This window comes from Lepisosteus platostomus, chromosome 2, assembly GCF_059453375.1.
Source record: "Lepisosteus platostomus isolate fLepPlt1 chromosome 2, fLepPlt1.hap1, whole genome shotgun sequence".
Lineage (NCBI taxonomy): Eukaryota > Metazoa > Chordata > Actinopteri > Semionotiformes > Lepisosteidae > Lepisosteus > Lepisosteus platostomus.
This window is the reverse complement of record NC_142612.1, coordinates 29393120-29409387: the sequence shown is the minus strand read 5'-3', so window position 1 is coordinate 29409387 and position 16268 is coordinate 29393120. Positions and strand designations below refer to the sequence as shown.

Genomic DNA, 16268 nt, shown 5'->3' with positions numbered 1-16268 from the left:
TAGCCTGTGTTCGGCTCAGTTTGTGACCCCTCTTTAAAGATTCAGACAAGCCATAATTTTATGACTGAAAATGATGGGCTGGGTTTCCCCTCATTTTAACCACTGTCTGTATTAATTACTATCGTAATTAGTTAAACATAAGTGTGTGCTGTAACTGGCTTTTGTATTCAAGATGTACCACCAGAGTGTTTTGGAGGTTGGAGGAACTCGGGAGTTCTGTATGAATAGGGAATATCCCCCTCTCTTTGTGTGTATCCCAGAAGGCCTGGCTGCAGCAGTTTTTACACTGGCCTTTCAATGTAGACAAATCAGTTCTGGATACCAGCATCCCTGGTCTCTTACAGTGTCTGGGCATAAAGGCTAGGCAATCTTTCATTTCTAGTGCTGACATTAACAGCTCAGCCTGGTATCTTCTTAGCCCCTTGTTCGCTGCACAAACCATCAGATTGAGAGAGCTCTTTTTACTTGGCCTAAAACCAACTTCATTAAAGTGCAATTATCACCTCAGGCCTGACCTGTGGAAACGGAACTGTCCTTACTTTTGGCATTAATTTGGAGATACTGAACAGTGTTCCAACACGTGATCTTTAAAATCTTGATTTCTTTTCCTTTCAGCATGTAATAAAACTTTACCTATTTCTTTGCACCCTACGCATACTAACGCAGCTACCTACTTGAACTTATTAATATACAAGATTCAACTTTAAATTTTAAGGATCTTATTAAGAATTCAGAAAGCTACAGCTATTGTCACACAAGCTGTAGAAACTTTTACTTTCATATTGTTGTTGTAGTAATTGTCTGAAAGAATTAAAATGTATTTTAAGCCAATTACAGCACATATGTTTTTAATTCGCAGAAGTACTGTAAATGCCAACTTACAAGGTGACTGACATTTCAGCAGCCAGGATTTGAAGTCTGATTTGTCATGATTTTACTCTTTTCTACTAACACTTCATGCATTATTAATTTCCTGCAGTTTAAATGAATACCATTCAGTTTGTGAATCATATTTGCTTGTTTGAAGCTTGGCTTATGGTTTCCTGTTTTCTTATGATAGATTTTATTTGTTTTTAATCCTCTTTAAATTTTCGACACAAAATAGATACCTTTTCCTCTGGGTCCTCCTTTTTTCCATTGACTTGCTGTGGAGGTTAATTGACATCTCCCAAGTTCTCCTGTATGTGCATGTGTGTTCCCTACAATCAACTGCCCCCCTCCAGTATAGTCCTGCTTAGTACTCTGTAGTTCTGCAATAGGCTTAGGTTTACCACAAAAGTAGCTTTCAAATATCACATAGTTGGATGGATAATGCCCTCAGTACATTCAATCCAATCTCATTGTGATATGGCTCACCAGTTTAGGATTAAATCTGTGCTAAACTAAACATTGATCATTGTGTTAATAATGATAATAGTGAAACATTATGATATGGCATTAATCAAGTCTCAAATCAAGATAAAACAATTAGGGGCTGTGCTCGCACCACAAATGAAAAGAAGTTTAAAGGTTCCAGATTGTACCAACTTTTAGTTACAAAGCTTTAAGTTTTTTTTATTTCCCAGAATTTAATTGGTAGTGGGGGAGAGATGTTAGAGACTGCACTGTAATTTCATGTTTAACAATAGACTTTCTGTTTAGTCATTTATTTCTCACATCTAGGTGCAGTTAGGGCACAAGGTGTTTATCCTACATACTGTACATGAGCTATAATGACCAAGGTACAGTTCCCAGAATGGAACACTAGACCTTGACATTAACCCTGTGTGAAAGACTGTATAAAAGCTGAAGAACTGAGGAGACAGCAAATCCCTTTTGGCTCTTTATTTGTGAATTTGGATTAGTGCCCGGTGTCTGTCTAAACGCTTTTGGTTTATTGCCATAGTCTGACGCACTCTATTACTCGAATGACATTTGATTATTAAATATCCTCTGTGTCAGAGAAGATGTGTTTATTTTATTTACCAATTGTGTTTTGTTATCACATCGAACTTTCGTTCAGCCAAGACGAGAACTTGCACTGGACTGATTTCTTTGTTTGGACAGAAAACTGTGCCTGAATGTCCTGCTGTACCGACTGTTCAGTGAGCCTTACTGTTGGCAGAAAGTGATTGATAGCTCTCAGATGTTGTTACTGTACAGGAACTCTTTCACTTATGTCTTTGAGGGCTGGCCATAAGCTAGCTTGCTTAATTTTGCGCAAAATCAGTAGTCTTGGAATTTTCAACAAAATGAAAGCAAAGATTTCTCCAATTGTAATGATGTGGTTTTGCATTGTCAAATCTTGATACTCTAAACATACTTCCTGAACTATCAAAAATACGACAAAGAGATAAATTTACTGTGTTTGCTACTGCAAATCAGCGTTGTATAGTTCTGTCAGGGATCTCTGCTGCTCAGTGGAGCAGCTAACCTTTTTTAATTAAAGGCTAAGATACTGTATATGGCCTCACTGAGCAATCACCAGTTGTAGTTTAGACCCGTTTTCATCTTTCCATTGTGATTTTTTTATTTCACTTAGGAAATGTTTGTGTGCATGAACTGTATATAAGAATTTTCCCAAAGATCTGGGTTTGAGTTATACTACAAACTAGTATAAGTGTTAAATTTGAATTTCAAGCTGAGAGGAAATATGCAGAACAGGACTGCTTTTGTTATTTTAATTAATGATTTCAGATGAATTATATTGGTTTGTATCCCTTTGAAATTCAATTACTCCTCACAACTGGCCTCATTTTACAGTGCCCCTAAGGCTATGTCATAATATATCTTTTGAGTGCAGGTAGAATCGTGTTTAAAGCTCTGGACTCAGCAGACTGGAGGGTTTTGAGTTCAAATATTGGGTGGAACTCCGCTGATCCTTTAGACACCTTGCTGAATGAGAGTTTATTCTCAGTCAACATAACTGATTAAATAAAGGCTTTATTGTGACAAGAATTAAGTTAGGGAAATCACAACAATTTTCACAGATTTATTGTTATGAGGACTATTATAAACTGCATAGGTACACTTTCACTTTGACTTTGGTAATATTGTCAATAACAATAAACATGAAGAAACAGGCGTTCTTTTGAAGTACAGTGTCCACATGCTTTTTCCTTATAACTACAAAGTAGCTAGACTGGTCTAGACTGGGAATATCTTGGTAATTATTTGGTAGGAATCTGCTAATAGGCTACTTTATTTTCATGCAGTTATTGTTCATGTACAGTGTGTTCCTGTAATATTCACTGAAGCTTTACTACACTGCTAAAACTTACAGTATTTGTTTTGATATTTGCAGATACTGCATGCATTTTCCAACAAATGTAGTTTCCAGGCTGTCTATGAACAGGCTTCATGACAATGATGTTTACCCTTTCAAGACACCACAATGTAGATTACACAATGTGGAGTACATGCACAGTGAAAACTCACTGTGTTCATTCTAGCTTTAAGTACATGAAACAATGTAAACCAAATTAATACTATCATCAGAATTTTACTAGGTAATTGTATAGTTGTTATGGAACTGCAGAGTGTTACCTAGTTACCTATACACATCTGTATTTCCTAAGTGAGAATTAATTAAGTCTGTTACCATCTATTTAGATTGTGGTAATGTAAGCAGGGAAAAGTGTGAGGCATGATTTTCAGGCTGTAAAATCTCACAGTGGTAGTTGATGTATGAAGAAATGTTTAATTTTTAATGTTTTTTTAATTTAAAATTTAGTTTTAGTTTGTTTCTATTAAAGAAAAAGGGTAACATAAACTCTCTAAACCCTTCATTCTAAAGAAAGTAAAAAAGTATGTTTTGTTCGACATTATTGTAGTAAACATTGGCGTATTCCTAAAACACCATTACAGTTCTGAAGAGCTGCAACAAGAGGCTGAGACAGAGTTCACGTACAGTTTAGACAGCCTGAGAGATTGTGATTTTAATTGCTGTGGTAGGTAACCCTCAATACTTCTCTCTGGACTGTGTCAATCTTGCTGACATTGCAGGAAAAAACATGTACTTGTGGTAAAAAGCAGCCACTTCCACTTTTCTTTCTGATTTCCCCTTTTTTTTCCTGGCTTTCCCACTCTTCAGACCTGCAGCTGGATTATTCTTTAACGGATGACTTCTGCAGAAACCATTTCTTGGTCGGCCTTCTGCTGAGAGAAGTGGGGAGTGCTCTCCAGGAGTTCAGAGAAATCCGGCAGATTGCCATCAGTGTGCTCAAGGGCCTCATGATCAAGCACACGTTCGATGACCGATACTCCTCGAAGGTGAGGGAGTACAAGCATTGCGTGAGCGACAGTTGCTCCTTCAAAGTGCCTCCTCTTTGGAAGACGGGGCTCTCAAACGCCTTCGACACTGTTCAGTTTTGGTGCCCATGCTGGAATTATTCTTCCTGCCTTTTTAACCCAGCTCCAGACAGAGTCAGGCCTGATATTTGGAGTTACATTTGATCAATAAGAACTGGGCAGGAATTATAAGCAAGCTAGATCAATATCCTTCTTTATTTGCCACAGTTCAGAATACCAATACTACTACAGTTTGAAAATGCCTCTTGAGTATACAGGTTCCCACTTACTGAATGGCTTTATGTCCCTTTTTATTAAGTAGCACACCCTTAAAGCATTCCGTTATGCCAAGTCAAGTGTTTCTTGGTACTTTTTACACACATTATTTAGTAATTAGCATATGATAATGTGAATCATGAAAGTGAATGTGTTCAACACAAAGAAGAACTTTCTTGTTTTATGTTAGAAACCGTGTTCATTAAGGAATGGGTTTTGCTGTTACCTATTATTGTTGTTAATTGTCTTCCTGGTTAAAGGCTAACTTAAAAAAACACATCTGTTCCAGGGTAGTGTCTGTGTGCAGATTTGCTGCAGGAATAATGTAGACACTTGACCACTGCCAGAGGCCGGCCGACTACAACTATGAAGAAACTCTAATTTTCCATCGTGACTGTACCAAGTAAAACTTTACTAAGCTGCATCTGTTACTTTCTTTTTTCGTAACTGTTTTGTGTTTTGTCGTTTCAGAGCCAGCAGGCGAGACTAGCCACGCTGTATTTCCCCCTCTTCAGCTTGCTGCAGGAGAATGTACACAGACTCAACGTGAAAGACGTCTCCCCTTTCGCCATTAACCATTCCAACAATGTACGGCTGCTTGCGCCACCTGCTGGCTGTTGCTTTATACTACAGAGCAGGAATTTTCCAGTTTGAGATTTTCATTTGCGTTCCTGTTGTTGATGATGTATTTGTGCTTGTGTGATTTTAGAATGTGAGAGATGACTCTCTCCTGGGGAGTGCCATGATGACACCTCAGAAGCCAGGGAGCAGTCTGGACAACAGTTTGCATAAGGATGTTTTTGGTGTAATCTCCGGAACAGGTCAGGAAAGCTCTTACTTGGGGATATGTTTACTCAGAGTACTTTTATGGGAAGTTCAAAACAATATTTCAGTATAATAAAACAATAATATTTTCAAAACATTATACTGAACTATGTGGAAGTATTAAAAGTATTAAAAAATTATTTATGGGAGTTGTGGGAGTATGAAACACAATAACCAGCCATGTTGTTAAAGTCAATACTTTAGCTTCTGTCAAGAAGCTGGATGAGGTCCTTGGATCAATAAGGTATTACAGTAACTACCAAAAAGACCTGATGGTTTTCACTATATTTGCGGTAATTGACAGTCACTTATAGAAAGTTTATTTGTTATTCTGCCTTTCTCAAGATGGCCTGTTTAAATACCCCCTCTCTCCACCTCTGGAATTTTAATTGGCTAGGTAATTCTTAATTTCTCCAACATTTCTGCTTTCTGCTGTGTGTTTGAGCTGCTGACACAAACATGGCCGCCAGAAGAAACCTTTCACAGGGTGCTGCACATGTTCTGTAGGCATGTCAGGTGCTGCCAGGGTTACAGCTTACAGCACGTGCAGATTGAGGTAGATTCGGACTAACAGCCAGCACGCTTTGCTTCTGTAGCGTCTCCACATGCCTCCTCCACTCCGAACATCAACTCCGTGCGTCATGCGGACTCCCGCGGCTCCCTTATCAGCACCGATTCTGGAAGCAGCCTTCAGGAGAAGGGCAGTGACAAGACCAATTCTCTGGATAAGGTAGAGCTTCATGGCCACTGGGCAGTGAATCTGTTCATAGGAGTATGAGTATGTTAGAGCTTCATTTACCTTCACGTAAGGAGAGTCCTATTACAAAGCACATCACCACTTAACCAATCAAGGGGAATGTGTTAAGGTTAAAGAAATCTGTGTATTTGATAGAGATTGCTTAGGTCATGATCTTTCTTTTGCATCTAAGAATTATTGAGAAAGCTTTGTGCTGTTCAATTTAGATACTTTATAAATCCTGTGAGGGAAATTGCAGTGCAACAGCAGCCAGGCACAGTCAACACGGCACAGTGTAACGAAATGATACAGTAAGTACAGTCAGTGAGAAGTGCAGTAACAAATGGAGTATATGGAATTGCATACAGTACAGAAGATACGAAACAAACCATAATATAATATACACATCAGTTGTAAACAGAAAAACCAGCTGTAAACAGAGAATTCATGTTTAGTCCAAAAACAAGTCAATGTTGCCCCTGCCCAGACACACAGTGGATGAGTTGTACAACTTATGGCAGAAGGCAAGAATTGACCATCTGTAGCGCTCCCAGTCACACCGTGGTTGGATTAGCCTATTGCTGAATGTGCTCTTCATTCTGACAAGCATGTCATAGAGGGGATGGGAGACCATGATGCCCATTAATCTGGACACCATTCTCCTCTCAGCCACATTTGGACACTGTTCTCCTCAGCCTTCTCCTCTTAGAATGTTGTGTATGCTTATTTGGCAAAATCCGATGATAAACTTTTTTTGGTTAAAATGAAAAATAACTTTAACATTTGCTGAAAGTGAGAAATATAGCTTCACCTTACTTGAAAGTGCACACAAACCACGGTAAATAGCGAGAGTGCCACAGTAGAGAGCAACTGCAGGTGGTTCCAAGTGCCATTACTCAGGCTTCAAGTACAGTAAGGGTGTCCTTCTGCTGCAGTGTGAATGTGCAGTTTTTGGAGGCACCAGAATGCCGTCTATTAACTACGACTTGTACCATTGACCCACCCATGCCTTCCTGCTGGCAGAGAGAGAAACTAATCCGGAGGCACTCTGCCAACGTGCTGCGCCCCAGCGCAGAGACTGAGGATAGCTCCCACTTGACCCGGAGAAATCGTGCCACCATGGACTTTTCCTTGCTCACAGTCCCCACCCTGCAAGAGAATATCTTGCGTGCCGCCCTTCCTCTCCAAGTACAAGCCCTCTCTGTCTCCCCTCTGCACCCCCTGGAGTGTCCCTTTGGGAGTGACGTGTGTTTCAGTTTGCTGGGGCTTTTCTTTGCCACAGGTGTGCAGCAGATTCCATTAACTGAGCCAGGCTCTTGGCACTTACATTGACGTACCGTACATCGCAAATTACTGTGGAGGATGAGTGTCTACCTTCATCCCATCTGCCATTTTGAACTCATGTTGTTCTGGAAGAACATCACAGTCTACATCTACATTGTTTTTTCCAAAGAATCCCAGACCTGTTGCAAAAAAAACACCTAATTTTGCAAACCTTCTGAATTCTATTGCGTTAATAATAAGGAAGTGTGAAACTGAAGGAAGAGGACTTTTTGATGTTTTTTTTTTTTCAGGAATCCTTTAGTGTGATTCTGCATTACGAATCTGTTCACTGCACATCATATCATTGATTCTATGAAAAGTTTAATGGGAGATGCAAAATTCCCATTCCCATGAATTCCCACCAGTGCAATTTCAGGATGGCTGTACTGCAGTGAGGGGGAAATTAGTTATCTGAAATTATGAATTGATGAGAAATGTAAATTGGAATTGAAGGAGCTGGAATTTGCTAATTCACTCAAGATTAATTAAGAAATTGCAAAATTCAGTTGCCAGTATTGCTCCAATAATAATGACAAAGATGTCACAGTCAATGGAAAATGGCTCATCATAATAAAATATTTTGGTTTGAGTCTAAACGTTTCATTTGACTATCACAATAAAAACCTTTATTAGAGTACTGTATCAAAGATTCTTGTGCAAACGATCTGGCTATGAAGCTTGAATATGTCAGCGTGCGTGGCAATAAATTACAGACTGAAACATCTGCACGGTGAAATAAAAATCTTTGCACTAATGCTTATCAAAGACGACAAACACCAGTAATGACTATAACTACAAATCATTAAGAGAGTGACAAAACAGGTTTTCAATGTAATAGGTTTAGGCCTTTCCCAAAGGAACCTGCTGTGGTACTTTGGCAAAGCCTGTTCTAGAATTGTATTATTCTGTGTGTGGCGTTTTTGTGTTTTTGCTACCTTTGCTGTCTGTAGCGATTTGAATTGTGTGAGGAATAGGGTGTAGCTGGTGAAAGCTGAACTAGCATAGAAGTAAAAAGCTGAGAGATCCCATTAGCCCTGCATTGTAGTGGTCTTTGTGTGCATTAAGTGTCCCTGGAGCTTCAGAAAGAAGCACATTAATGGTTGTTATTGATGATTCCTATTTTCCACATAATTTAATATTCTACTGTTTCTCACTGTAGAGCCTCCCTTATGTATTTTGCCTAGGTTGGGTTAATACATTAAAAATGGTAGCTTTCTATTATTAGTGAATAGCCTAGTTTCTGTCTTTTAAAATGAGAAATAGGACATTAAATCAGGGCTGTTCTGTTTCTCGTCTAATAAAAGGATTTGAAAAGCTTGAAATCAAAGGGAGTAAATTAAGTTAAGATGAGCCAGGCCCATAATTTCATGTAAGCAGCTTAGGTTATGCTGATGATACCTTAATCAGTATGCTTGAAAGTTCTGAAAAAAGCAGACATGCATTTATTAAGAATAATTAAATCACTTCTGATAACAGAGATCACAGTCAGCCCAAGCCCAATTGCAGGAGTATCTTTGCTGTGAGGCATGCCAGTGACTAACACACTCACTCCTTCCCTGTGCTGCTAAGCATCCCTCTTTCTCCCTTTCAGAATCAGCCAGCATCCTCACTTGGGAGCTGCGTCATACGCTGTGACAAGCTGGACCAGGCCGAGATCAAGAGTCTGCTCATGTGCTTTCTCCATGTGCTCAAAAGCATGTCTGAGGGTAGGAAGAGACTGCTACACTGTACAAAAGAGTGCATCAATTTCTGCCTTTCCAGCACCTTGGACTCTGTAGCTTGTCAGCAGATTTAAGATTTTAATCATCCATCCATTTCCTAACCACTTTAACCCTTTTTTGCTGGAGCCTATCCTGGCAAGCAACGGCTGCAAGGCAGGATACACCCTGCATGGGACACCCGTCCACAGACGAGGACGTGCACACACTCAGACCAGGGTCAATTCTGCCAGAAGTCAGTTCAACTACTAGCGTATCTTAGGACTGTGGGAGAAAATTCACACAAACCTGGGGAGAACATGCAAACTCCACACCCCAGGAATTGAACCCAGGGCCCCAGTGCTGGAAGGGATAAATGCTAACTACTGCACCACTGGTCTGTCTGGATCATAGTCATGTTTTTGAGTAATCATTCAAAAAGAGATTAAAATATTATTTTTAGCAGCTCAGAACTATAAATCTTTTTCTTTAAATCTGACATTTAAATAACAATATCCTCATACAGTTTCCAGGATATTAATGTGTTCAAAATTTTGTATATTACATACTATGTATATTTTGTATATTATGAGAGATGGTTCTGACTGAGTCTGTAGTACTTCTGTTTTGCTTGAACAAAATGTTTTAACACTGCAGTGCTGCAAAGCTGTGTAGTTTGAATTCACACACATTCTCTCTTTTCTAGATGCCCTGTTCACTTATTGGAACAAGGCTTCTTCAACGGAGCTGATGGATTTTTTCACACTCGTAGAGTAAGTGATTGTCTGACAAATACACTGCTAATTTTTATGTTCCGTTTTGACATATCAGCACATGCCGCCTACCTTCACTCCTACAGAGCTGACTGCTTGGGTTCAGGAAACTTGATAAAGCAATGTGTTGACCTCTCGTACTGCATCCTGATAGCATCATCTAGTACCTGGTCAATTCAGAAAAAACGAACAATCATAGTGTTTAACACTTCTATTGCACAAAGACTGGTCTTTCACCTGGGTTTAAAGCAATACAGAGCCCTGTGACATTACAATGGGCAGGCTTAATGGAGACAGTGCCCCTGAAGCACAAGACCCTGCAACACTACCTGAGATCTTGTGCGTCTAATGCAGACAGTGCTGGAAGCTGGATCTTTATTTTGAGGGTGTGGATGTGTTGTGGGGGAGAAAAATGTGACTCTTACGTGTGAAGAGCAGCAACAGTGTATCTCACAGAGTACAGAATACAATAAGAACTGAAGCAGCTGAAAAATGAAGGTGAGATCAGTTACTTCTTGAAGCTATTAAATATGAGAAGCCTTTCACTACCAGGGCTTAAATTGGGATACCATGACAAAGATGGAAAAATCACATTAAGTATTAGCCTGGGGAGAAAGTAATATAACATGGATAGGAAAATCTTCTCACATTAAGATTAAGTGAAAGAACAATAATTTGTTTCGCATGCAGTTGAGGGAAAAGTTAGGAGTTTTGTTTGCAGCCTAAAAGTCAATTGTAAGACCCAGATTTCAGATAATGTAACCATAATATAAAATGTGCTGATATGCGTAATATAATACGGTATGTAATATATGGTTTGTATTGTACTGTACTTATATTTAGAATTGAGCTACAATGGCACTGTATTGCCCTTGGAAATCCTTCTTTCTGTTATTAAGTAGCCAAGGTTTCAGATTGGGTTTTGGCTCCTGCTCATCTTTTTCAAAATAAGTCATTATCTTTCTGGTCTTCCGTTTCTCTTTGTCCAGAGTGTGTCTTCATCAGTTCAGATACATGGGAAAGCGATACATTGCAAGGTAAGGTTTGTAGTTTCCTTAGCTCCCTCTGCAGAAGTGGTTTTTTTGTGAAATCAAAAACTATACAGTATATTTTTCTCATTCACTGTTCTTTTGCACATAATTAAGGACAATTAAAGCAGCTCTAACTGTTGTGATTATTCCATATTTATCTGTTTTGCTAAAGTTTTGTTTTATTTCACTTGTCACAATCAGTTGACTTTACCATTACTCAGTTTGTGAATGTACAGTCTGAAAGTGATTCAGCTGCATATAGAACCTTGCACATGTTAAGGGTCATAAATGTAGCATTGTAGGTTTGGTTTCTTATTATTTGTGTTCTTTGCTGAACTGTTAATTGACGACTTAGTCATAGAAGAATACAAACAACTTTTAAACCATGCAGCAAATCGCGAGTTTCAAAGCCATTTTATGATGTATCTCTTCTAATCAAGAGATTTGAGTTGTGTTAGACATATGAGAGTTTGAAGTTACAAATTACAGATCTTCAAAAAAACCTGGGCTGTGATGCTTCAGGAAGCCACAAAATCAGTGTACATACTGTACCATACACTCGAACTTTTGTTTTAACGTGTAAAATTGGGAGTCCCGAAAGCCCATCGATATTTGCGCAGCTTATATAAGTAAGATTTCCAAAAATATATAAAAGTTTGAGGTTTCTCACAATAAGGTGGGGTGGAATAACTAATTCCCTTTTGTCCACATTCTCAAATAACTCCCTACAGTTTTTAACGGTTTTGTCTGTTCCTATTTCTTCTGGATTTGTTTGCGTCTTGCCTTGATTGCGTTAATAATACTGTTCACATAATCACCTTTGACGCACCTCATGCGCTGCCTCTGAGTCATTCTGGAGAGGGTACACTGTGGGATCCAGTTCACAGCCCTTTCTAACACGCCTTCACTTTTTCTGTTTTTCGTACTTGAATGCTGACAAGTTTAACTATGTAATGGCTCCTGTCCCCTCCTGCTTGGGTAAGACCAAGGTGTTAGTGTTGTTTTGCACAGTCGCATGTTTCTCCATTTTTCCTCCGTCTTGGATGGCCTGGTCATATTTCACACTGCGTTTCATGTTTCAGTCTTTTGCTTGTGGATTTCCTCATTTTTTCCATCACAAGCGTTTAGTTGTGGCTACTTGCATGTTGCAGAATTTGGACATTTCTATGCTGCGTTGCCTAAAAGAATATAAACCTTTGTGTGCACACTCCATTTCGAAGCTGCATTGTCTTTCCTTTCTGTGTGGCTGTGCATGACTTGGATGTGTTGTTTGCTGTGTGTTATATGGACTCCTGCAAAAACCATAAGGAATGGCCACACGACGGGGGCAGATCTATCATAAACTACTGTGTGTCATTTAGGGGGGAAAAAAACCTATACCTGCATATGCATTTGTAAACCTTTTGAGAAATATAATTGATGCTGTAACAGTCAATATGTAACAAAATAGACTGTGGAAATGTAGATCTTTCACATAAAGACAGCCTGCTTACTAACTCTCTGCTTGGCTGCTTGGTGGCCATGTCTAACATTGCTGTATATCCCATTTCCTCATTAGGAACCAGGAGGGGGTGGGACCTGTAGCACATGAACGGAAATCTCAGACTTTGCCTGTATCCCGTAACAGAGCAGGAATGATGCATGCCAGATTACAGCAGCTCAGCAGCCTGGATAATTCGTACACTTTTAACCACAGTAAGTCCAGCAACCTCCAGACATAAATCCTCTCTGCTTCTTCCTCTTCCATTGTTTGCCTCATCATCATCTCCTCATAATATCCTCATCATCGCCAGGGACAATCTCCAGTATACCCTTCCCAGAAGCCCCGCAGAGCAGGTCAATATTGGTCATTGCCTCATCTGCAATGAGTCACATGCGTCCTTTGCAGATCTTGGTTATCTGAAAAGATTACTATTGCTGTGTTCCATGTGAGGTACATTGTCAGGTGAATTGGGCTGTATTTTGTCTGATTTTGTGTTGGTTGTTTTGCCTGCCACAGGTGATATCACATTTGGTAACTACCAGTGAACAAATAGAGTTCTGTCTGGCATCTGTAAAGGTGGCTGTATGGAGAGAGCAGTGATTGTAAAAGGCATCAGGTCATTTTAAGTTATTTCGCTAGAGTGTTAAAGGCTCCATACATAAACAACCAAACACAAACATGGGAGGGAAATTGTACTCACCTTAACATCTTTTCAAATAACCAAACTCCACAGTGAATCAGCCACTGAGACAGTTGTTGCCATTGAGACCAGTTTAATATGCTGTGTTAATTTCCATTATAAAGGGGGAAAAGTGTTCCATTTATTGGTAAGTCTAAGAAAATTATTTTCTTCTCTTAATGAAGTGACTTTTTCTGTGTTTTCAGTGTAAGAAAGATATCAAGTGTACTTGGAATTTCTGTAGATCATGGTAAGAATTAATCAGGTTGGCAGCCAGCTTGCACAATTTTCACCAGCCTTCAGCAGATGGTGCTGTTGTCATAAGAGCATGCCATTTCAGTTGGGAATGTTCCTTTTCCCTGTTCCCTGCCCTGTCGCCATTTCCTTCTGCCCCTTACATGTTTTTACTGCATTTTAATAGCTTAATTTTTCACTATTTGAGACTCTTATTTGAATGTTAACCCTGTAATCGTGATACTGTAGTTGCTGCTGCATTTATTCCAACTGTAAAATAAAACTAGATTTTCTACTTTACATGTACAGCTGCGCTTTACAGAAATGACAGATTTGCCATTATCAGTAGAAGGAGAGATGATGCTACAGTGCTGTCATGTCTTCCTTATAGGCTACACCCATTCAGATGCTGACGTGTTGAACCAGTCTCTGCTGGAAGCAAATATTGCGACAGAAGTGTGCCTTACTGTGCTGGATACACTGAGCATTTTCATCATGGGGTTCAAGGTAGACCATGGGCTATCTGTTTGTTGTTGCTCACATGCATATGAACACTTAAGTTTAAGATAGAAAATGACCTAAAAATGTCACTGTTTTCCTTTTTTTGTGTAACACGTTTCATAATGGAAATTCCCAATAGGTCTTAGCTGACTAACACAGCAATAGCACAGCTGTGGTTTGTATGAATTCCATTGGCAATGTCACCGAAAATCCCTGTTTGTCAACTCTGTTTTAAAAACTGTAACCCTGATCCTAGTCATAATCCTAATCCCTGTTGTGATGCAAACACAATAACCCTAAAACGAGCAAAAAGCAAGCAGTAACACACAAAAGGCTGCCAATGGCTTTCAGTCAGAGCACACTATGAATTTGTGCTAAAGCCATTCTTTCAATGAAGCTCTTTACATAATGCTCATAAGCAGACTTTAATTTTTTTAAGGATAAATAGGTTAAGAGCATAAGAAAGGTTACATTTGATAGTTAGCTGTTTATTGATCCAAGGATATTATCCAGCTGTATCTTGAAGGATGTCAAAGTATCAACAAACACATGGCTGGCTAGCTTGTTTCAGACTCCTACGGCCCTTTGGATAAATAAGTGCCTCACTTCCTAAAGTGTTGTAGTTTCACTATCATATAGTTTTGTGTTGTTTCTGCTTGTGTTTTCTAGTTCATTTGTCAGATGTGAATAAAACTCTTTTGCGCACATTACTATGATTTATGTAGTTTAGCAATGTACTGTAGTACTGTGTCTTGTCTTTTCTAATTTTTCTCTGAAGTGAGGAATACAATTGCATTTGAGTGCTTTTGCCCGCCCTCACAGACTCAGTTGTGTGCAGACCATGGCCATAATCCACTGATGAAGAAGGTGTTTGAGGTCCTTCTTTGCTTCCTTCAAATCAATCAGTCTGAAGCCGCTCTGAAACAAGTCTTTACTTCACTGCGAACTTTCATTTACAAGGTGAGTGCTGAGTGACTGTTCAGTCCAAGTGACAGGTATGAAATAAGAAGAGTTGAAACATTTTTTACCAATACAAGTGATGTGCTGGAAGCAATGAGGTCATCTTTCTCTGTACCTACAGTTTCCATGCACATTTTTCGATGGCCGGGCGGACATGTGTGCTTCCTTCTGCTATGAGATCCTGAAATGCTGTAACTCCAAGCTCAGCTCCATCCGCAGTGACGCAGCCCATCTCCTCTATTTTCTCATGAAGAGCAACTTCGATTACACAGGACGGAAATCTTTTGTCCGGACGCACCTCCAGGTTAGTTAATTCCAGTGTCAATACAATTATCTGTACATGTGTAGGTATATAAGAGGGCAGGTCCTGAATATTTTTGCTGGTATATAATCGTATAGTGCAAAATCATGTATTGGTACTTTGATGTGATCTAAGAGTAATTAACTTAGCAGAAGAAATGAAGTGCACTGTAGTATGTCCTCTTCTCCAGAGATCAAGCAGTCAGTCAAATTCTAGAAGTAAAATAAGTTTGTGGTCAAGTCAGGAGAGCACACTGAATATGCAGTGCTTTCTAACCCTGTGGGTTTTTTTTTTGTCCAGTCTGATCCGTGCTGGACGACCATAATAGCGTGGCCTGTTCCCCTTTTCCAGGTGGTGATTGCCGTGAGCCAGCTGATTGCCGATGTGATTGGAATAGGGGGCACCCGTTTTCAGCAGTCCCTCTCCATTATCAACAACTGTGCCAACAGCGACAAAACTGTTAAGGTCAGTGACTGCTAGGGCCACAGTGATTACAAAAGGCAAAACGCTTCTATCTGGCGTAGGATCGAGTTTCTTTTGCCAATTCCCTAGCAATACCAACAGCTTTTCCTCCCCCTGTGCAAAGTGACTGTACAATATTTTTATTTCTCCCGAAACAACACAGAACACAGCATTCCCCTGGGACGTGAAGGACCTGACGAAGCGAATCCGCACGGTGCTGATGGCCACGGCTCAGATGAAGGAGCACGAGAAGGACCCTGAGATGCTGGTGGACCTCCAGTACAGTCTGGCCAAATCCTACGCCAGCACTCCAGAGCTTAGGAAAACCTGGCTGGACAGTATGGCCAGGATCCACGTCAAGAATGGAGATCTTTCAGAGGTCTGTGAGCTGCGCTGTCTCCAGGATGCAAAGATGTGCCACAGCTGCAGTGACTGCATAGTCAGCCCCCCAGGCTTTCTGCTGTAAAAATTAAATGAAAGCAAAGAAATCCATCTTTCAGTAGCTTTGTTCCCCTTGTTCTTCAATGGTTTAGATCTTGGTAATGATTTAATTTTATAAAAAGGGGGTTAGATCTGCGGGGCTTAGCAGCTTTGTTGTAGAAACATTTTGGAAAAGGTGTTTGGAAAATAAGCAAGTGGAAAAGGTGCTTGTTACATAAAAACAGAGCAAACATTTTTTTCCTGTTGTGTAACTTATTGTGGTAGAAGGTGTTACTTG

General features: G+C 39.8%; 1 protein-coding gene across 19 annotated transcripts in view; it reads left to right on the top strand.

Annotated features, from left to right (window-relative positions):
- LOC148676176 (dedicator of cytokinesis protein 9-like) overlaps positions 1-16268 on the top strand; it is a 158807-nt gene that overhangs the window by 125941 nt on the left and 16598 nt on the right. For 12 of the 19 annotated variants that reach the window (XM_088604278.1, XM_088604269.1, XM_088604228.1 and 9 more), the window contains 13 exons: positions 4073-4251; positions 5017-5133; positions 5255-5366; positions 5967-6100; positions 9021-9135; positions 9833-9899; positions 10889-10936; positions 12489-12625; positions 13718-13833; positions 14650-14787; positions 14909-15091; positions 15440-15553; positions 15714-15929. In XM_088604278.1, coding sequence (XP_088460404.1) covers positions 4073-4251; positions 5017-5133; positions 5255-5366; positions 5967-6100; positions 9021-9135; positions 9833-9899; positions 10889-10936; positions 12489-12625; positions 13718-13833; positions 14650-14787; positions 14909-15091; positions 15440-15553; positions 15714-15929 — 1676 coding nt within the window. Of the gene's footprint in view, positions 1-4072; positions 4252-5016; positions 5134-5254; positions 5367-5966; positions 6101-9020; positions 9136-9832; positions 9900-10888; positions 10937-12488; positions 12626-13298; positions 13343-13717; positions 13834-14649; positions 14788-14908; positions 15092-15439; positions 15554-15713; positions 15930-16268 lie in introns of all 19 variants that reach the window. The other 7 variants (XM_088604306.1, XM_088604202.1, XM_088604295.1 and 4 more) reach the window with 2 other exon arrangements.